We start from the raw sequence: 23,254 nt of genomic DNA on the forward strand, positions 1-23,254 counted from the left end.
CTGGTTTCTGGTCATTTTGGCCACACAGGACACTCCATGGCTGATGAAGCGTCACCTTTGTCTGCACATGCCTCTCTCCCTGTGACCCAATGTCCCCTTTGAGAAGGTTGTCAGTCACGCTGCACAGGAGACCTGGCCTACTCCAGAACAGACCTCATCTCAAAGATACGGCCACTTCCTGAGGACTGGGGTTTAGTTGTCAATATATGGACTGGGAGAGCATTATTCTCTACACATACACACACGCACAAACACGCATATGTGCGTGAACACACACACACATACATACACACACACACGCACACCATGCGTGTGCACACATTCATCTTAAGACAACAGATAACCACTAAAAGGAACTTGCTGCCCTCCTCCTCCCAGAAGTCTTGCTGGAGTCGCAGTGGCTTGGCATAGCAAGTTAGTAAACATGAGGAATAAACAGGCTGAGCCGGGCAGCTCTATACAGATCTGTTCCCTTGTCTGCTAGGCGGGGACAGTAGCACGGTCTAACCAGTATACTCTATTCTGAGGTTGAGGAGCTAGTGGGGATAGTGGGAGGCAGATGGGGAAGCTGTTTTGGCCAGCCCTACCTAGCTGTGAGTATCCAGGGGCCCCAGGGAGCTGCCCAGCTGGTGTGCGTGGGCCAGTCTCAGAGTGGAGGCCTCAGATTTTCCCAGCAGTTCAGCGGGTGTTTGTGTGTTGGGGGAGGGAGTTCAGCCAGGACATGTGTTACATTTAACATGGTGGAGGCTGGGCCAATCGCCTACCACCTGCTGAGGGACTCACAGAGAGGGAGGAAATCAGTGACATGCTATCAGAGCTATTTCCAGACTGTGAGCCCTCTCTCTGTGCCTGGAAGGTGCCCAAGCAGGCTGGCTACCCCAGTCTTCCCCATATCTATCTCCATGGGCTCACACCACATACATGGAAGAGAGAGAGCAATGGACCGGAGTCAAGTGGAGGGTTCCAGTTCCAGCCTGCTAAAGACTTGGTAAACTGGGAAACCCTCTCTGGGCCACAGTAACCCCAGTGAGGAAATAGCTGTGGTGTCCGGATCCATGAGTATAGCAAAAACACTCAAGAAAGGTCTGCTGAAAGGTAGGCCCATTAACCCTGCCCCTTCCCCGGGGACTGACGTGAGGTGGAAGAGGGAAAACACGCAACATGGTTAGAACTGCGGAGAACAAAGGAAACCATCAGACGCGGTGTGGCAGTGGAACTCAGTCACGGGACACTTGAGGCACACTCTCCCATCAACCACTGATTAAGAAAATTCTCTACAGGCTTGCCTACAGCCTGATTTTATGGAAGCATTTTCTCATTTCTCTGATGACTCTGGCTTGTTTCAAGTTGACACAAAGCTAGACCATCATCTCTGAGTAAGAGCAGTGCCACGGAGTGAAGTATGGTGAGTGGGACGGCACAGGTAAGGGTAGGTTCAGCTTACTGTCAGTCTGTGATACCGGGCTGTCTTAAGACAGTGACACCTGACTCCTGGTGCCATTCCATCTCTGGTGCTGTCCGGAAGCCTTCTAGCTCCCAGGAAAGCTGGGCAGCGTCCACTAGGCCCAGCCACCCCTTACTGTCAATGGCTGAAAGGCCTTTAGGGTCTGTCCTCGGTGACTTGACGGCCTTTTGCACCCTAAAGCTCTTAGCTTCATCCCATGTTAGTCCCCACGCCCTTCAGCTCTCTCTGGCCAAGAGGGAAGGGTAGGCATAATACCAGAGGAGCCAGCCACCGGGAAAGCCAGGGGCAACTACGCCAGGGCAGAGGTGTGGGCTTAACCAGCTTCCAGCCTGGCTTTGGGAGAAGTGAGCAGGCCACGCATGCCATGAGATGTAGTTTCCCCCAGGGAACAGGGCACCCTCAACCTACTCACGAGACTGCAATGCCCAGGGATGGTACTCCCTGGCTCTTCCTCCTTCACTCCTACGAAGGTGGCCTGGACTGGAGGGTCCTGATCCTAAGGAGGGCGGGGCTGAATCTGAGAGGAGGAAATTGGAGTCCCTGGAGGATGCTGAGCAGAGGAGGAAAACATGCAAAGTGAATTCTAGAGAGACACAGCTGGCTCCTACACAGGCTGGGTAAAAGAAACATCTGGGGGGAGGGCAGCAGCTGGACAGAGTGCTACTGATGCCCGGTCAGGGCAGGGTGGTAACAACCACATGGAGGTGAAGTCTGGATACGATCACCCAGCTTCCTCCTAGAGGTCTGTGGCCCCTTAGCCTTGCCAGAGACCCCTCCTGAGGTGTCTAAACTATGCCCAAAGTTGCCAACACCTCCCTCTTCCAGAACAGCTTTCCAGAACACCCAAGAAAAAAAAAGAGGGAAGAGGCCCTGAAGATGTGAGAAGAGGGGAAGAGAACAGAATAGAACCTTTTCCCTCAGTCTCAGTTTTTTATTCTTACCTACTGCATGGCTAAGATTGTGGTTCCCAAACTGCCCTGGGTACCCTGAGATCAAACACTGCCTAAAGTTTGGGACAGAGAACAGAGATGAGGCCTAGGCAGACCTTTAGGACGAAACTGCTGTTTAAGGCAATGAGATTCTGGTCTAGGCTCTTACACGCCTCCTGATGGAAAGAGTGGCCAACCAGGATGTCAGGATGTGTATGATGGCACGCTCACACCTCCTGTCTTTCTGTAACTCAAGTGGCTTCGTTCCCTGTTGTTTCCTCAGTTCTAGCTGCTGTTGCTGCTTCTTTTCTTCTTCTTCTCCTTCTCCTCCTCCTTTTCTTCTCCTCCTCTTCCTCCTCCTCCTCCTCCTCCTCTTCTTCTTCTTCTTCTTCTTCTCCTCCTCTTCCTCCTCTTCCTCCTCTTCCTCTTCCTCCTCCTCCTCTTCCTCCTCCTCCTCTTCTCCTCCTCCTCCTCTTCCTCTCCTCCTCTTCCTCCTCCTCTTCTTCTTCTTCTCCTCCTCCTCCTCTTCCTCCTCCTTCTTCCCCCGCCTCTTCCTCTCTCTCTGTGTGTTTTTTTTAATTATTTAACTTTAATCTATGTGCATTGGTGTGAAGGTATCAAATACCCTGGAACTGGAGTTACAGACAGTTGTGAGCTGCCAAGTGGGTGCTGGGATTTGAACCTGGGTCTTCTGGAAGAACAGCCAGCGCTCCTAACTGCTGAGCCATCGCTCCAGCCCCTCTGTGTGTGTGTGTTTTGAGGCAAGGTCTCACTATGTAGCCCTAGCTGTCCTGGAACTCACTCTGTAGACCAGGCTGGCCTTGAACTCACAGAGATCGCCTACTTTTGCCTTGTTGAGTGCTGGGATTAAAGGCGTGCATCACCATGCCTAGCTGTTTACTCTGTTCTACGTGGGTCAGGGTCTTTCCAGGCCTTAACGTTCTTTCCCCACAAATGTCTTGTACAAAAGGAAAAACAAAAGAAGAGGCTGAAGAGAAGGCAAGGGTGGAGTGGGCAGAGCCCAGCTCTTTTACCAGCCTTCCCCTTGAGGTTTAGCTACCCAGGAGCTCACGTCTGCTTGTCTGGGGCCAGAGAGCAGCTATGACCGCAGAGAGTGCGGGTCAGACCCAGCCAAGCCTTTCCAGGCAGCAAACGCACTGGGGTTGCAGCACGGGGTCCAGGCACCTCCACAAAGCTACTATTATTGTCTGCGCAGACAAGGGAGCCCAGCAAAGGACACGCAGGCCTTCTGAGTTCTGGCTAGGGTTACTGTCTGAACCAGGAACTTGGGGAGGTCACCTCCCCAATGCTCCCCTTTGTCCATTACAAATTTCACAACCACATGAATGTCACTAATGTCCCAATAATCACGGTGCCAAGTAAACACCAGCTCTGAATGTTGCTGCCTCGGGCTTCATACCCGCTACTGGCTCTCTGCCATCTGCATGGGACCAGCATGCTCAGGACCTCTGCATTACTGGTACATGTAGTCTTGTGTCCTGCTGCCTCACATACGTCCCCACACACTGCACAGCTGTCTGTGGTCCTCACCAGCACAGCACACTCCTGCAGCTCCCTCCTCTGCAGGTGGCTTCTGCAGAGTGACCATGCTTCTAGAACTTCACATTTGTCACATGACCTGTTTACGTGAATGCTTGGAAGTGTATAGAAGTGAACCTGGGCATTGAAAGTCCCACTGTTCACCACAGTGGTCAAAACACACCGGACACATCTAACCCATCCTCTCTTGCTGGCAGTATAGTCACATGACCGCATCCTGATTGGTGGAACTTGAGCAGGCTCCACCCTCAACTCCACAGGCACAACCTATGAAACTCTCCCTGCACTCCTCCAGTGGCCTCAGATACCAATCCACAGGAGATGGGGTCTGCAGATGGGTGAGTCCCAACTCCTGAATGGCTTCCTGGAGCCGAACCTGCCACCTGCCACTGACTTATTTTGGTCTGGGACACGAACAGAAAATGAAAGTTTCTTATGTTAAGTCACTGAGAGTTTGTTAGACAGTGGCTGTATTATTCTAATACAGGGAGTTTAGTCAAGGTCTCCTGAACTAAACTGAAAGAGGGAAGACTGTAAAATGTAGAGTCCGCCTAGGAATGATCTGGGGCCACACAGCTCAGGCAGCACAGTCCTGCATGGGGACTTCTGCACAAAGTGAGCCATCCTTCCCCAGCCCTGCCAGCCCTGCCTCCCAAAGTGAATGAGCCACCGCTGGAGAGCCTGGTTCTACAAGTCTGCAGCAAGTACAGGGATACAAAGTGCAGGGAGGGGCCGCCTCCTCAGCCAGCCACCAGCACTCCTGGTGTGTGACTTCAAGCTTGCCGTTTCTCCGAGGCAGTCCACACCATCCCTAGGCAGCTTCTAGAGGTGCCCAAACATGTTCCTCTCAAGGAGCCCAAACTCAGGTCCAGTTCCTTCCGGGTCACCTCAGGCTAGGACCAAATGGCTCTGCCCAGAGATCACACTTGAACAGAAAGAAGAAACAACACAGAGAACGGAGACCAACAGTAGGGACATGAGCTAAGAGCCTGGTGGAAAAGCAGCATCACCCTGCCTGCTGGCTACACCCAAACCTGTATTTGAACAAGGGCACAGAGTGCTTCAGGCACAGCTAGTATTCAAGAAGTCCCAATGTTCTTTGCCCCCCCATGGATTCGATAAGATCTTCAGCAAGTGACGGCAGACCAGTCCGGAGGCGAAGACCAGGACTGCCAAAAGGAGTGGAAGCAAACACACCTGCCTTTGAAGCGGAGAAGCATGTGGCCCCTCACCATCTCCCACAGCCGATGCTCCCTAGGATCCATTCACAATGATTTCCCTGCTGGCCTGGTAAACATGCATTGCTCTAGTGACTGGGAAGACAGAAGCTCATGGGTTTTTGTGGGGAAGGTGAGAGCAAACAAATGGCTGATAAGATGACATAAGAAGAGAAGAGACTTGAAGACAAGGTAGAAGGTCAAAGGAGGCCTTGATGTGGCCTAGGAGGGAGGCCTTGACGTGGTCAAAGGAGGCCTTGACGTGGCCTAGGAGGGAGGCCTTGACGTGGCCTAGGAGGGAGGCCTTGATGTGGTCAAGGAGGGAGGTCTTGCTTCGTGACTAGAGGCCCAATGCTCAGGGATCCACTCTTAAAGATGTGGGGAAGGGAGTCCTGGAGAAGAGAGAACAGCAGGGACAGGAGGAAGGCTCTGAGGTGGCAGTGAGGGAAGCTGGGTCAGTCTGAAAGGGCCCATGAACTGATCACACAGGGTCAGGGGCTGGAGTTCGGAGTTCATTCGGAAAAGACGGCAGATCTTTCAGGATGCTTATGCACAGGGCCATGGTATGGCATGGCTTCTGTCTGAAAAGGCACACCCTGATTGGCAGAAAGCCTGAGAACAGAAGCACAAGGCAGAGAGGAAGACTAAGTCCGCGTCTCTCAGGTGGGAGCAGAGTGGTCGAGCTGCGGGGCTGTTCTGAGGGAGGTCTGAGAGGAAGAGCCAGTTCACTGTATGTTGGACCCAGGATGTCCAGCCAGGTCTGTGTGGTCCCAACTGAACTTGACTCTCCTGCCATGCCTTAGGGGCCCCTAACAGCTGGCCTGACTCTGGCTTTGATGACTTCTTCCCAGGTTCCCAAAGCTGCTTTCCAGGCCAGAGTTGTCTTCTGTCATTGCCCCCAGGAATCTCTTTCAGGCAAGAGCTTCTAGCAGTCTCTCCACATTGGGGGAAGTAGGGAGGAAGTGGAACCCAGATGGAAAAAGAGAAATCCCAGAGAGAAAATAAAAGTTGGGTGGGGTTGCCGGGGGAAGCCTTGTAAAGCAGCCCATGCAAAAGAGCCGTGTTCCCACAGACAGCCATGCCCTTGCAGGGAACCGTGTGCCGTGCTCCCGCAGAGTGTGGTGCCCACGCAGAGAGCCGTGTCCCTGCAGAGAGCCGTGTTCACACAGAGAGCTGTGCCCCTGCAGTGTCATGACCATATAAATGGTCATGTCTCCACCGAAAGTCGTATCCCTGCAGGGTGGCATGACCACGCAGAAGGCCATATCTCAACCAAGAGCCATGTCCCTGCAGAGAGCCGTGCTAACGCAGGGAGCTGTGCCCACACAGAGAGCCATGACGACCACCGGCCTTCCCATCTGGGCGATGCTCACAGGTCTTCCTGTAGGAAAAACTGCATCTGCCAGAGAATCGGGACATGCCACAGGGAAAATATCCCTAAACATCTGGGTGCCTTCTAGTCCATCCTGCAGGCCGGCTAGAGGTCACCCCTCCAGGTAGTTGTCCTGCCTGTGGGAAGAGGCAGAAGTACAAGGGATATCCTGATGGCTGCAGTGAGGTCTCCGGCACCTGCCTTCAGGCCTGTGTGGGCTCCAGACCCTGGTGGCCACACAGTGTGATGCAATAGATGGGATCTATAGAGTTGAGCCCTCCTACATGAGTTTCTTAGAACTATGGCCTTCTGGTCCAGACACTGCTTTGGCTGCACCTCCACTGAACGGCCCGATGGAGAAAGAGTGGGCACAGCCAGCATCCACTGAACACACAGGGGTTCTCGCCACCCTTCCACCGGGGAGTCCTCTTCCTATGGCTGCAAGCTGAGAAGTGAGGCACTGGGAAACACAAGACAAAAGAAGCCTGTCTCACTGGGGAGGGAGACAGGCTGGCCTCCGGAGGCGCCCCTGGGAGACACAGTGGGAAGAATGGCCAGCTTGTCACACACACAGCCACCTCTGCAAGCATCTCCCCACCAGCCCAGACACCAGCCGCATGCTTCCTGTTTGAGTTTTTCTTTTTTCAATTTTATTTTGTATATCTGAATGTCATCCATTTAGCCCGAGGGCCCCCCTTCCCACTGCCTAGCCACTTCCCCCCGTCCTCCAGCATTCCAACAAGGCTGAACTGGCCACTCTGTTCTGCCAGGCAACAGATGAAGGCTCCCTAATTAGAGACAGAGCCAAGGCCTGGCTGCTCTGAAAGCTGTCCTCTGGCCAAGCCAGGAACACGCGCTCAGCGAAGCTCCAGAGATGCCTGAGACCCTTTTGAAGCTGGAGACGGATCCCCAAGTCCAGCTGGGCTGGCACTTGCAGAAACCTGGAGACCTGAGCACCTTCATTCCCCAGAGAATCTACATCCACAGTCCCCTAACAGCTATGGCCGCTGGCTGCTCCTGGCTTGGCGGGGAGGGTCTCCTGTGCTTTGTCCCTTCAAACAGTTCATAGCCACAGAGGCAGGTTCTGCAACCGACGCAGCTACAACCAATGCAGCTACAGCTGTGGGGAGCTCTGGGGCTTGGGGGACAGCCTACAGTCAGTCATCAGTAAGAGACGGAGCCGAGGCCCAAACTCAGGTAAATCTGCCTGACACTGTCTGTGCTTCTGTCACCCCACTTTGGACATCAGAGATGTGGCATCAGGAACTGCACATGCCCGTGGACAGTGAAATGTCATACAACAGTAGGGGGTCTCTGGGGAGCTGAAATCCCTTTCCCTGGCCCCAACTCAATGCGAGCTATAACAGAAGCAGCTCAGTTCTTCAGTTACTCCTATTACGGTCCCACTTGAACAAGCATGCCTTGGATCCAGGATTGCAGAACCTAAGATCACCTAGCTGCTGAGGCTCAGACCCCATGGCTGGTCGATGAGGGATGGAGGTGATGAGGTTCACCTCTCCCAGAGATACAAGTCAACTCTTTCCTCCCCTAGGAGGGCCTACGACTCAGGCTGCCATCCCTTATCCTAGCTGTCCCATATGCATAGTTCCAGGAACGTCAAGCCAACTGTTGCCATCATCTGGAGCTGAGAAGTACAGGATGTTGAGACCTCCGGGCCTTCAACAGGGAGCAGCCTGCACAGCTGGGACGCCCCAGCACACACGCCCGTGTGGGAGGTCTACAGAGGAGCCCCACCAGGGCAACACTCCTCTGCCATTCTTGGATACTGGCACTAGCTGACGGTTCCCACTCAAGCTAGTACCATCAGCCTGCCTCTTCCCCTGGAGTTCTCAGGATCACAGAGCGCCAGGCATTTAACTGGTGCTCCTCAGGAGGACCAGGAGAAGTATGAATGCCCTCTGGCAGGAAAGGAGTGAAGTGATCACAGATGAAACTTAAGAATTCATGTACGTGCACGCCTGCACACACTCATACACACACACACACACACTCACCTGCCCACCACCAAAGAGCTTCCTTCCCTTCATCCTCCAGCTTGGAGGGGTGCACGGCCAGCTGATGTATTTCTTCACCCACTTCCTCCAAACAGGGTGGATGGGGCTCGGTGAAGACAAACTGAATTTTCTAGGCCAAGCCTTTGAGCCTGGAACTGAGGAGGGAGGTGCACGGGGCGGCAACTGCATTCCAAGGCCTCCCTGACGGGATACCCAAACACACCCCGGCACGATACCTTACACCAGGAAAACAAGGTGTGCAGCTCCAGGCAGGCACAGGTGGTGTGCGCTGACTCAGACAGACACGGTCGCTGGTGGAGCTGGGTTTGTTATTCAATAAGAGGGAGGTGATACGGGCCGAGAGCCAGGCAGCAATGGAGCCTGAGAGAGACTGCTTCAGACCTTTCTAGAAGCTAGCAAGAGTCCTGCTCTCGGCACAGTCAAGGGAATTGGCTCCCACCGTCTACTGGCAGCCATCTCGGCAGCGACGGTGAGGCATCGGGGCTCCTGCCCTCCTTCCCAAATTAGAACCACCCCAACTGGAATGAACTACAAGCTAGGGTACCACAAATCTTTTTGGTGTCATGATTTGGGGGAGGTTTATCTGTTTCCTTTTTTATTTTTTCCCATTTTTTCCATGTGTGTATACATCACCGGTAGGCACAGATATGTGTGGATGAGTGGACCCGTGGACCCTTGTGGTTGATGTTGGTAATTGCCCCTAACAGCTTTTCCAACTTATCCAATGAGGCAGGGTCTCTCAAACTCAGAGCTTGTTGATATGGCTACTCCTGTTAGCCCTCTTGCTTTGGGGATCCTTTCTCTACTTTCCAAGGCTGGAACTGCAGGCGAGCTGCTACACTAACTGGCGCTTATGTGAACTTCCAGGTATTGTAACATCGGCCCCTATGCTTGCAGGGCAAGTGGAGGCACACGCCTTTAATCCCAGCCCTTGAGAGGCAGAGGCAGGCAGATCTCTGTGAGTTCGAGGCCAGCCTGGTCTACAAGAGCTAGTTCCAGGATAGGACCCAAAGCTCAGAGAAACCCTGTCTTGAAAAAAACAAAAAGACTGAGCCACCTTCCCAGGTCCCTGATGCTATGATTTTTGGACAAGTTCAAAGTTAGCCATGGGGTCCACTTTCCTCATTTATCAAATAAGGGTAAGGAGAAGGATCAGAGGTGGACAATTAGTTTCACCTCAAATGTCCTTTGCTAAGCGATAGGGAGTGAAGAGACCTCATTTTTTTCTTTTAGAGACTCTAAGATGCATATGGCACCTGACCAATTAACAATATCTGTCACAGACTTGGTGGGAGAGATTGTGTGATCGATGAATGTTGTCTATTGCGGGTATGTTAGGACAAAGTAACTTGAATGCCAGCTACGTATCACCCTCCCTTCACCTCTAAAGGCTTCTAACTACAAAACACATTCTACCCATCCCTTAGTGACCATGGTTAATACCAGTTTTATGAAAAGTATGCAACTTTTAAAGTATGACAGTCACATGCAGATGATTTCTCTAGCTGAGATATGGTCTCAGCAGTCCTGAAGGACTTGGGGTGTAGACAGTACCCCTCCCCAAGAGTCCTCACTTACAAGACTTCCCCTAGACGTTTTAAAGCAATGAGCAGTCCATGCCGATATTGGAAAACAAAAGACACTGTAATTTCTGTTATGATTTTCCTGTCTCAGAAAGAACTTCCTGAACATGAGGTAATAATTCCACTCTGACCCCAAGAAAGAGCCAAGGAAGCAACAAAGGGCAGAGACGGGTTTGGATTTCCCAGGGCACACTGGAGAGGCGATCTGATTGGACCTGGCATCTGATAGGAACAGGAGATGGTTGAACTTCTGCACTTGAGTGGTGGGTACCTGGATCCAGTGTGCACAGCCCCGTCAAAGAGGAGAGCACCGGTTTCTATGGAGACACCTAGGTGCAGGAACAGCCGCACAACTCTGGGCTGCCTCAGAGGCTCCAACAGGCCCTAAGCATCCAGAGACTTGGCCTAGCTAGAAAGTTCTCCCAAGAGCAGCATTCTAAACGTGGCTCTCAAGCCTCAGCTTCTCGTCCTGTTTCTCTTTCTCACAGACATGTAAGAACCCTCACTGACACTGTCCTCTCTGGCCATAGCCTTCCCGTGTGTTCCAAGTCAGGTTCTGAGCCCCCCAGCTGGAGAAGCCCCACCTGTATAAGAGTGTTCCTACAGGCACAGAGAGCTGCAAACCTCATGTGCCTGGGGTGGGGTGGGGCATTCAGCTTTTTTTCACGACCACCAGCAGATCACAAGTAACTCAAAGGGGAAAACTGAGTGGCCATCTGACCTCCAGGGACTGGTTCATCGGGGCCTCTCCTCCTGCCCCTCCACAGCCATCCCTCTGCCCTGACACACTATCCCTCAGGTAGGACCTGCCAGAGGAAAGAGATAGGCTAGAGTTCACTTAGGGTTCCAGAGGCACAGGAAACAGCAGCCAATTCCCAGGGAAGAAAACTGCCAGGAACCAGTGAAGTCCTTGGAGAGAGCCTCTCCCGGAGTCCCCATGCTCCATCATGAATAAGATGTTTCTCTCCAAGAGTAAGGAAAAGCTGTGGACCAATAACTACTTTAAAACAACAACAAGGACAACGATAACAACAACAACAGCAGCAGCAACAACAACAGCAACAGTGCTTTCCTAACAACAGGGAGGAAGTGGGTTTGTAATTAAGACTTTGGAGATGAGAGTGTTTCTCTAGGGAATCCTTTACACACACACACACACACACACACGCACGCACGCACGCACGCACGCACGCACGCATGCACGCAGTGCCTCTCCAGCACAAGAGCAGACCACATTATCTGGCAAAAGTGAAAGCCATCTTAAGGGCACAGGAAGAAGCCCGCCTCCCCAGCTGGGTTGGGGATCCCTGGCTATTTCCTCCCAGAGTTAAGTTTTCAAAGGCCAAACTCAAGAGATATTTCTGCCTCCCTCTCTAGACCCTTACACTCGCTCTTCTAAAGACTTCCTCTTCATGGAATCTGTCATTTCATTCTTTCTGTTATCCTAGGAAACAGGTCTTTATAATGACTTCATTTTAGGAGGAGAAGAAAATAGGGGCCCAGAGAGGTTATAAAAACTCATCAGAGGGAGCTTGGTTCTTGGAACCGAGCCATCTCAGTCCCGGATGCTGCTCATCCTAACCACTGTGCCCCCTGCCCGACTCACTACCGCTTCATCAGGGCCAGAGCAAGGCTGCCAACGGCTTCCTGTTCCAATGCTCGGCTCACGGTTTTAAGTAATATCTGAATATAAGATTCCAGTTTGACAAGATAATTTTGATAGGCCCCTGAGTTAGTTATAATGAGGTCTAAGTAGTTACATTCCACAGGAATGATATAGAATGATGGTCCTGGAAAAATGAGGTAATGCAACTTAAATTATTATTTTCATTTTCTTTCTCTTACTAGATGCAGTCTTGATACATTTTTTTTCAAACCTGTTGTTTTCTGTTATTGTAACAACTACAAGGGACATTTTTCTTTGACTTCCCACCTCTCCCCAGATTTCTCCCTAATTACTGCTCTGCTTAAAGTTCCCCTTTGACTAAGCCTCTCTTCCACTGATGCCCCTAAAGCCCACCCAGAGATAATGGTTGCCAATCTGGAGTACACCCTTCTAGATCTTTCAAAAGTAGTTATATATCAGTGGGTGAGATGTCTCATCAGACACCAGGCCCAGCCTAACCAGAGTTAGAATCCTGGAATCCACAGGAGAAGGAGAGAACTGACCTCCACATGCTGTTCTCTGACCTATACACACACACACATATACATATATACACAGCACACATATCACACACACCATACATAGACCATATATACACACACCACATGCCATCCACACACACCACACACACACACCTCACATATCACACACACCATACACACCACACATATCACATACACCATACACACCACACACATACACACACCACACACATACATACACACCACACACATATCACATACACCATACACACCACACACATATCACATACACCATACACACATCACACATACGCACACACATACATACCACCCATATCAAACACACCATACACAAAACCCATATCACACACACCATATACACACTACACACGCCCCTCAGCAACCACCTTCCCAGGCTTTTACCCTGCTGCCTCTCATCTAGGCTCAAGAGTTCTTCTAGGGCTCCCTGGCCAACCAAATCTAGCAGAATTGTAAAGATCAAGATTCAGTTAGAGACCATGCCTCAAAATAAATAAGGTGAAAAAGGATTGAAGAAGACACTCAATGTCAACATCTGGCCTGCACACACATGGGCGTTCATACATACATACATACATACATAAGCATAACACACACAAAATTTCTCATTAATATAAAAATTAACAGTTTTTTAACCTAAAAAGTAAAAGGACTTAAAATTAAAACTCCTATAATTCTAGAGACTTCAGTGCAGAAATGGCTCAGTGGGCAACAGTGTTTGTTGTAGTGAGGACCTAAGTTTGGATCCAAAAACTCATGGAAAAAGTTGAGCATGGCTGCACGCATCTGCAATCCCAGAGCTGGGGCGGGGAAGCAGAGACAGGCTATCAATGAAAAATTTATCTCGGAGGAATAATGTGGAAATAGGACAGACATCTCACACCTAACATCTTCTCTACATATCTGAACACAGGTGCATGCACCTGCATACACTACACACGCGTGCGCGCGCACACACACACACACATGCACACACATACACACGCACACACACACACAGAGAGCAGAGAGAGGACTCTAATTCTAAAAATGCAGTGATCCATGAATCTCCATAAATAACATCATAACAGCCCCTAGCACATTATTCCAGAGTCGAATATTAATGATTCGGGGGTTATAACTTTGTCCACCCATCACTAACCACTAATTCAAGAGCTGGAAACTGAGAGCGGCTCTGTGTCGGGTGTGCGGGTGCAAAGTGCAGGAGAGATGAATAAGGAAGAGAGATAAAAAGCTCTTCAAAACCGTTTTAGCCCTTAGAGCAAATATGTAGACCCAGGCAGCTCTCTCGACTGTCTTCCAAGGGCGCGGGGGAAGCTCAAGGGCTCTTCTGGCTCTGACCAAATATTGACCCAGTTGCACTCTCTGCCAAGGGATCTCAGGGGCCAACAGCACATGAGCTAATGTTTGCAGAGAAATTACAGCAGCCCAGTGCCTGGCAGGCCAGGTTGTGAAACAGCCCCCAATGGAGCCAGAGCCTGGGAGCTTTCCTGTCCTTCTTTGGTGGCGCTAGGGGAGACATGTCAAATGACAAGACGACTTTAAAGGGGCATTTGTGGTCCCTTGCCTGCCTCCTGCCTAACCTGACTACATCCTCAAACTCACCCTTTATAGCCAAGCTTACAGACATGGCCATGAGTCCATCCCCTAATCAGCTGTCCCTCTCCAGCTCACGGAGAGTTGAGTAGTAAGTTATCCTTAGAAGAAAACACCCTTGCCTTTCCCGTTTCCACCTCAACATCTAAGATGTTCTTGACTCCATCTCTGGAGTCTAACCTGGCTTTCGGAGGCGCTTTGGGACAGCTGTTCCAATGGGCATGCTCAGTTGACAGTTGCTGGGGATAGAATCAAGCGTTTACCTGTGAAGTCATCTTGTCAGACCAGCAACCCCAATAAATGAGAAAGTCATGAAAACAAGGGAAGGAATTAATGCCACAAAGATTAAACGAATGCCCCGGAACTCATTCTATGCAAGTAACTGCTACACTGTACTGTTTAGGGAATATTGACAAAGAAAAGAATCTGTACACACTCAGAATGGAAACCAAAAATTAATGTTTTCCTTTTTTTCTAAAGACACGGTCTCAAGTAGCCCAGGCTGCCCTCTAGACATGTAGCTGAGGATAGCCTTAAATTCCTTATCCTCCTGCATTACCTCCCTAGTGCTGAGATTATAGGTATGTGCTACCATGCCTGGCTTGAAAGTATCTTTGGGGCCAGAGGGATGGCTCAGCAGGTAAAGATGCTTGCTGCCGAGCCTGGGGGCTGAAGCTCACTCCCTGGAACCCACAGAACAGACAGACAAAACTAACTCCCTCAAGATGTCCTCCACCCTCCACATGTGGCAGACACATGCCCACCACAAATAAATAAATACCTCTGATCTGAAACTAACTGAGCGTAAGGAGGTACACACGGGGCTAGAGGATGAGCCGCACAGACAAGCCTGGTCGCAAGCACAGTCATTCCAGGACCAGGGCCAGCACATCACAGAGCTACTCCAAGCTTGTGTCCCTTCTCACAGTGATAGGAGGAAGAGAGTCCTCGAGCAGGGTGGGGGTGGGTGGGGGGCGGCATTCCTTTCTTGTGAGAGACTATAACTTGGGAGGGGGTGGGACCAGAATAGAAATTCTGATTTGGAAGTTTCCCCAGGCTTCTAGACTCCTTCCAACTCATCAATGAGCCCTTTCAGGGTCCACACTCGGCCCCACTGCATTATCATTTCCTGTCCCCACACACTGTACCCATTGATGGGGTGTGGGCAAATCCCACCAGCTTATCCTGGAGAGACCAAAGGAGACTGAGAGGAGATGAGGCAGACGGCAGGAGCCGAGGGAGCCCACTCCCACACACAGTGACACAGCCAATCCCACACCGTTGAACCTAAAGGACCCATAATCTGGGAACGTGGTGTTTTTTAAAAGCTTGTCTCATAAACGGAGAGACAAGGATCATGAGATAAAAGCAGGTATCAATGCACAAACAGATAGGCCTGCCTCTGCCTCTCCAAGACTGTCTACTGCTAAGGGCTAAAGGGAAGGACTATCTGCTGGCTGCGAAGGCTAGGCACGAATTTCTCTCCTTTGTGTGTGGGTCTAAATTACGCTCACATCCTAAGGAAGAACCTGAGTATCTCAGCTTTTCCTTACAGACAGAGGAAGGGTGCTACCCATTCACAGTGATACACAACGGTGACACCTCGCCCCCACCCTGCTAGGGTTCATGTCTATGCTCTAAGACGCTCTACCTCTAGGCATTCTGATTGGCCCAGAGAAGGCACAATCAAAGTCAATCAAAGTCTTCCTTGGGATTTATCAACTTGGAACAGGGAGACAGTCAGTGTCTACGGTGTTGATATGATATGAAATTCAAGAGCGATTGCCAGCTAAGTTCTTCGGCAGAGACAAGACAGGAAGAGCTGAGCCTAGTCTGGGCTTTGCGGAAGCCTCATTGCCCCTGTGTCCTCCTCGCCATCTGGTCAATTGCATGAGCTTCTCGTATCTAAGCCAGTGTGACCGTAAAATAGTCACTTGTCACCCAAAGACCCTAAAATGAATCAACCCGCACCAGAGAGCTGTGTTTTATTATAATGTGTGGCTATGTATTACTATCTCGCTCAAGGAACATGCCTGTATGGATTAGGGACACACACCATCTACACGCACAAACTGGGTGGTAAGTACCTTGTTTGGGTAGCTAGGCAGACCAGGCAGTATGCCCAGCATGCAGTTCTATAAATTGCTTATTTTGTTTTGGTCTCCTCTGTGTGTTTGTTTTTCTTTACTAGCAATGATCAGTGGTTTGTGTCTCTTCATGGATGTTTACAGAGAAGTCACTCGGCCAGAGGATCCACAACAGCCTTCTGGCCTCCGCATGGTTTCCACCCCAAGGCCAAGGGAGAATGACAAAGCAAGACTGTGAAGGACCATCATGGAAAAGGAAAAAACCCGAGTATCTGCATGCAACAGTCGGGACAGCAACAAGTCTGGCGGCTCTGTGGGGATTCCCTCATCTGCCCCTCAGTGCCAGATTGGATTCTGGCCCTTGGCTCTTCTCAGGCTTTCCAGTGGAATGTGGGCATGAAAGACAGGATTCCATTAGGGGCTCAGGCCAGCATTTGGCTCTGGTCAACTCACCTGCAGGTCAAAGAACTTGCTGTACCTCCGGTAGATAGTCTGGGAGGTGGAGTCGGACCAGGTCACGTTGATAATATATACCTGCAGGAGAAGGAAGAGTGAGTGAGCGGATGAGCGAGACTGGGATCTAAGGGGGGTCAGGTGTTGTTTAATGTTGCTGTAGGAGGTCCACAGCCAAGACCATCGTTTTCTCATCTGTCACCAGAGCCTGGCTCACAGTCAAGGACCCTGTGGACGATAGCTACAATGTATGCCAATACTCTCTCTCTCTCTCTCCAAATACCTGAAGAAGCATTCAGTAAAATGAAAATCAAGATTCTATTTGTAGAAGGTTAAAACAAACGGTTTAAGTATCATTTTGTTAGTATGTGTTGTATGTAATAAACATAAAATTGAGGCCATTATATTTTTTTAAATTATTTATTTGTTTATTTGTTTTGGTTTTCGAGACAGGGTTTCTCTGTAGGGTTGGAGCCTGTCTTGGAACTCACTCTGTAGACCAGGCTAGCTTTGAACTCACAGAGATTCACCTGTCTCTGCCTCCCGATTGCTGGGATTAAAGGCTTGTGCCTCCACCATCTGGCACTTTTTTTTTTAAATAGCTGATTTCCACTGGTCCTCAAACTTCAGAGTGAATGAGATTTTTAAGAGGGCTCTTCCCAAATTGCAGATCCATGATCCTCATATTTCAAAACCCCCCAAGAGCAGACCTGGCCTCAGGATACTTAGCCAGGTTACTCCACCACAGTCCAGCACTCCCTCTGGAAGCTTCTGGCGACCATAAAGATTTCAGAGATGTGTGGCTCAACTCAGCCTCCTGACGACAGGCTGTCTGCCCTTCACAGAGAACATACACAGAGAGGGTTGTTACATTGACCAAGAAGCCGACGAGTCTGGCACAAGTATTGACTTCACAGAGGAGGTGGGATGGAGTACAAGGAAGTTTCTCCTTGGGTGCCTCACAGGGCAAGTACACCAAGTCCAGGCTGACTCTTGGGAAGCTACACAGGGCTGCAGCTTCAGGCCACCACGAAACGCTACCTGGTTCAGGAGGTCTCTGGGGGAGAGGAGAAAGCGCCTTGACCACACAATGTGGCTTGTTCCAGTTCTACACCGGGCCAGAGGCCCCGAGACTGCACACACATACCATAGGGTTATTCTGCTGATCTCCCCTGGCAAGGGGGGACACATCTGAATGTCCATCAGAATCACTCCAGAGCTGCAGACATTCAGGTTTGAGGCTGCTGGTGTACGACTCAGACACCAGTGGTCTGTGGGGCTCTTCTAGTGAAAACCTCCCTGTCAGAGAAGCCAGGGCCTGGGCTAAACGAAGAAGGAACTTCAGCAGAGAGAAGCAGTCAGACTGGCACAACTCCGCAGCTGGGGAGAGGAGAACTTGCACACAACCGCGCAGAGGAGGCCTGGTGCTTGGTAGCTCAGTCAAGGCTACACTCTCTGAATCCTGTATCTCACCCCTTCCATGCTACAGCAGTCGGTGTGCTGGTTTGAATGAGGATGGCCCCCATAGGCTCATATATTTGATTGCTTTGGTCCTCAGTTGGCGGAACTGTTTGGGAAAGATGAGGAGGCATGACCCGGTTGGAGGGGTGGAGGAGGTGCGTCACTGGGGCAGACTTTGAGGGTTCAGATCACTCACTCCATTCTCAGTTGTGGGTCTCACTTTCCACCTTGTGGTTGTGGATCAAGACGTGATTTCTTAGCAGCTGCTCCAGCTGCCTTCCCAGCGCCTCTGTTCTACCATCACAGACTCTTAACTCTCTGAAATCATATGCCCAATTAAGTGTTTTCTTTTCTAAGGTGTCTTGGTCATGAAAGATAACCAAGGAGAGCACATAAAGTCAGAAATCAGGAGGAATGTCCCCAGCCAGAGATGATGCGCAGAAGTCCTAGTAAGAAAAACATTAAATAAAAGGCAGCCCTGCCCATATGAGCTCAGAATAAACTACTGGCTTATTGTATTACATATGAGTTGGGTACAGTGGCTACACATTCGTCCAGCATATTTGAGGCCTTGGACTTGGGTCTCAGCAGTGAAAACAGTAATTCTTTTTAAAGCCAGGCACAATGGTGGGCACTGATAATTCTAGTATTTGAGAGGTGTTGGCAGGGTAATCAAGAGTTCAAGGTCAGCCTGAGCTACGTAAGACCATGTCAGAGGAAAAAAATAAACATAAATAAATACACGGACCAACACACAGGCAGACAGGTGTATGTGCATATGCTTCGTTTTATGCCGTATGCAAACACTTATACAATAATTATTACAAAATATTTAGACAACTTAATGATAGCTCGTGTTCAGGTAACTAAGTTACTATATGCCAATATGGCATAAAGAATTACACGTATCGGCTCACTTATTCTTCTCAATGATTATCCCTATATGGTGTAGGAGGAGGTGAGGCTCAGGGATGCTAAGTAGTAAAGTCACACAGCTAATAAAATTCAAAGTAGAAGACTTGGACCAAATCTGAGTCCTTTCCCCATCTCTTCAGCATACCGGAGGTTTAGTTTTCTGCCACTGGCTGAAGCAGGGCAAATTATTTTTTTTATTGATTTTTATTGAGCTCTACATTTTTCTCTGCTCCCCTCCCCTTCAACCCTCTCCCAAGGTTCCCCCCCCCATGCTCCCAATTTACTCAGGAGATCTTGTCTTTTTCTACTTCCCATGTAGATTAGATCTATGTATGTCTCTCTAAGAGTCCTCATTGTTGTCTAAGTTCTCTCTGTTTGTGATTTGTGGGCTAGTTTTCTTTGTTTTATGTTTAAAAACCACTTTTGAGTGAGTATATGTGATAACTGTTTTTCTGGGTCTGGGTTACCTCACTCAAAATGATGTTTCCTAGCTCCATCCATTTGCCTGCAAAATTCAAGCTGTCGTTATTTTTTTCTGCTGTTGTGTAAATATACCACATTCTCCTTATCCATTCTTTGGTCAAGGGTATTTAGGTTGTTTCCAGGTTCTGGTTATGACAATGATGCTATAAACAGAGTTGAGCATATGTCTTTGTGGCACAATTGAGCATCCTTTGGATATATACCCAAAAGTGGTATTACTAGGTCTTGAGGAAGGTTGCTTCCTAATTTTCTGAGAAATCAAGACAGGGCAGATTATACACACTAGACACTGATTTGGTTCTCGAGGCTGGGAAGTCCAAGGGCACAGTGCTGGCAGAGGTGGAGAGTCGTGCTAGGCACGAGAGGGAGGATGAGAGAGGAAATGGACTTAACTCCTCCTTTTCACCATGAACCCAGCTCCATGGCAAGGGCATGAATCCATCCCGGAAGGCTGTGGCCTATCGAAAGTTCCTTCCTTTTCCTATCCCGACAACAGTAATTAAATTGTAATCTTGGAGAGAACATTTATTCAGCAGTCACAGGCCTATTTCTCTATAGGTGAATTTAGGTCTGTGGGCATTTAAAACAAATAACTTGGTAAGAATAAACATCTTTGCTGGACGGTGGTGGCACACGTCTTTAATCCCAGCACTCCGGAAGCAGAGGTAGGTGGATTTCTGTGAACTTGAGGCCACCCTGGTCTACAAGAGCTAGTTCCAGGACAGGCTCCAAAGCTACAGAGAAACCCTGTCTCGAAAAACCACACACACACACACACAAAACCCACAAAAAACCAAACAACAAAAAAAAATTCCAAAACAAAACGAATCTTTGAAAGCTTCATTCAAATGGCTGGAAAAGTCTGGATACCTTTTTGGAGGGAAGGGGCCTAAAGCAATGGTTCTCAACCTGTGGCTCATGACCCCAAAAGATATCTAAATTACAATTCATAACAGCAGCAAAATTACAGTTAGGAAGTAGCAACAAAATAATTTTATGGTTGGAGTCACCACAGCACTGGGAAGGTTGAGAACCACTGCCCTAGAGGAACAAGGAAGAGTCAAAGGCACACTGAGAGCCAACCAGAGACAGAACTTGGGGAATCAGACAGATCAGGGTTCAGGGAGACAGCAAAAGCTGGCCAACTCCAGGCTACTGTGGAAGAGGAGCTGGGTTTTCACAAGGGCACCCTACTGCTCCCTCCACTCTTTCACCTGAATATCCCCTTGCTGCAGGTCCCTAGACAGGGAGCAGATGTAGCCACGCCCACCAGAGGAGACAGAACAAGGTGAGCCTGCCTCCAGGCCATTAAAGTCCACCATTCTCCTGGGCCTGTGAAGCAGAGCTGAGGAAGGACTTAACTGGGGCTTAACACCTGTGCTCCTTCCTGTGTGGTAATTAGTGGCTTCCCTTTCACCTCCCAGGGAGAGTAAATCACAGGCTGGGGCCTGGCTGCTGGAAGATGCAGGCAGGCCTGGTAGTCGATGCAGGAATTGCACATGTTAAGAGGCCGCTTTTGTCTCAAGGCAGTGGCTTGTCAAGTAAGGAGAGAATTCTGGAGCCAGCCCCGGCTGGATCTCACTTCATAGTACCCACTACATTAGCTGGGAGACTCCGGACACTCCCACCCCCAGGTGTTTCCCAACTGCTGCGACATGCCAGAGGTCCCCAGCCTTGGAACTAGTCACCACCCTCCCATAGATGCGACCAGAGATCTGAAGACGAACTCCAGACCCGTCCTCTCTTCTCTACAAGATGCTTGCTATCTGCCTGGATTTCTTCCCCGCCTTAGCCTAGATTATCACTCCAGATGAGCGACGGATGTGCAGCATTCCAGCCTCACCCTAGCAACCCCATCCCAACACCAGAGCTTCTTGAAGACCTCCGGGCTGGTCCTGCTTTAGAGATAACTATGGAGAAAGAGCAGGTGTTGGGGGGAAAGGGCAGAGGTCACTGGAGAAAGCCAGCTCTGTTTACCCGCACAGATAAAGCCCCTCTGGTTTCAGAAGCTGCCAGATAACATTACCCAGTAGCTGGACTTCAAGAAAGGGCTGGCAATTAAACACCATGCTTCCAAACACAGTTACGGGGGCTTATGTTTCCTGTGTGGCGTTTCCCTTCCTTCTGGATTTTAAAAATGCACGGATTCCATTTCAAGGGCTCGAGTCGCTTCAGGCAGATGGCAGGCAACCAGGAAACCTCCTTAGAGACCAGTGACCATGCCCGGCTCCCTGTCAACTAGCCAGACTATCATTCTCCCCTGCAGCTCACATTAAAGGGGAGAGCCTGCAGCAGGGACACAGCACCTCATCGCTCAACCTCCCATTCTGAGGTCAAGCTATCTGCTCAATCAAGACACATGGCCTGACCATATCCCAGCCTTCTGACCTTGTCTGCCCAGTGGGCTCTGCTGTCCGCTATGAACCAAGCTCCTCTGAACTTCCCTGTGGGTCAGTAAATTTGCATGACCCTGGTGTAAATCTCTTTTGGGTCAGCTCCAGAGAACCAAGAACAAACTCGGTCCACACGGGGCATCCAGGATGGGTTGAACTCAATGAGTGACTGGAAAGATGTGGCCCAACTATTCCTCCAAGGCCCCAGACAGGCTTGGGGTTAGTCAGTAATGCTGTTGCTGCCTTTGTCACCAAAAGAAGGACAAGAAGCAAGGAGTTAGGGATTGTGGAGGGAGCCGTACACCCCTATATGGTGCACACCGTGGTGGCAGTTTACTGAGGAAGGCCTTATTTTCCCTGGCCCCCTGCCCAGCCAACCTGGACCCAGGCCAGATGGAAACCCCACTGAACATTTCCCCACCTGTTCTTATGGCTCTGGGATCAGATGGCTAGGAATAGGTACATTGTTGGGAACTTCATTGGGCACATCGTTGGGCAAGCTGTATTTACCACCCAAAGGTTGCCCAGTCAAGGTGCCAACTAGGGAGACGTCTAATCTACACTATAGTTCTTATACTACAAGTTCCGCCTTGAGGCTGTAGCCACACAACAAAGGGGTACATTGCTCTCAGAGTGGGCTGATTTCTAGGTCCTGGGAAGTCACGGGATCACTTCAAATCTTCTAGAGTCTAGTGGATGGAGAGAGACCTATTATTTTTGGCTAATTGGGTTCAAGATTATGGCCCTAGAAGCCAGAATGAACACAATCCAGAAACCAATAAAAGGGTCCACATTTGGCCCATGGTTATTGTACTAACTTCTTGTTGAGGAAGGTCCCATGCCAAGTTCTTTGTCAAGAAACTGATGCCCATCTAAGATAACATTAAGGCCTTCCTTTCCATTCTAAAAGCCCCTGCATACTTAGATATGACTCGGGGGTTGGGAAAGAGAGTGGCATGTAAATCTCCAGGTCAGCTAGATTCAAGCCACCCCTTGGGTAGAGGGCCTCAGGACTACTGTTCCCAACGCAAGTGGCTCTGCCAAACCCTGGGCTGATAATTGTCTTCCATGGCTCTCAGGTGGCAGTGGTGTCCCTGATGTTAGAGGCCCTTATTCACACCCTCTAGCTGTTCCAGTGACCTGGGACCCATTATCCCCACGAGCCTGTCAGGTCTCGGAGGGCTCAAAGCCTGTGGTCCACCATCAGCAGGCTATCATATCCACCCTTGTTTGCTAATTGTTGGCACAGTACAATCCAGAGCCTGGCACATGTTGCATTAATCTGTTTAACATGGGCGAGTCCACCCCCTCCCTCGTCTCCCCATTAGCACAAGCTGCTTTGCCCTCTCCAGGTCCTGAGATAATGACTGGTTCATTCAAGGAAAGAAATTCCAAACAATGCGGAGTGGTCGGAGGCACACTGGAGAATGTTCACCAGTCCCAGACCCACACTCCTAATGGGCAAGGGACGAAACACAAATCCTTCTGACTCAGTACTAGGGTCTCTGCCAATCCAA

At 50.0% G+C, this 23,254-nt stretch overlaps 1 protein-coding gene across 3 annotated transcripts in view; it reads right to left on the minus strand.

Moving 5' to 3' along the window:
* Nucleotides 1–23,254, minus strand: part of Sh3pxd2a (SH3 and PX domains 2A) — a 206,134-nt gene that overhangs the window by 144,651 nt on the left and 38,229 nt on the right. For all 3 annotated transcript variants that reach the window (XM_075974339.1, XM_075974337.1, XM_075974338.1), the window contains exon 2: nucleotides 16,486–16,566. In XM_075974339.1, the coding sequence (XP_075830454.1) occupies nucleotides 16,486–16,566 (81 nt within the window). The remainder of the gene's footprint in view (nucleotides 1–16,485; nucleotides 16,567–23,254) is intronic.

The sequence above is a fragment of the Microtus pennsylvanicus genome, chromosome 5 (genome assembly GCF_037038515.1).
Source record: "Microtus pennsylvanicus isolate mMicPen1 chromosome 5, mMicPen1.hap1, whole genome shotgun sequence".
Taxonomy (NCBI): domain Eukaryota; kingdom Metazoa; phylum Chordata; class Mammalia; order Rodentia; family Cricetidae; genus Microtus; species Microtus pennsylvanicus.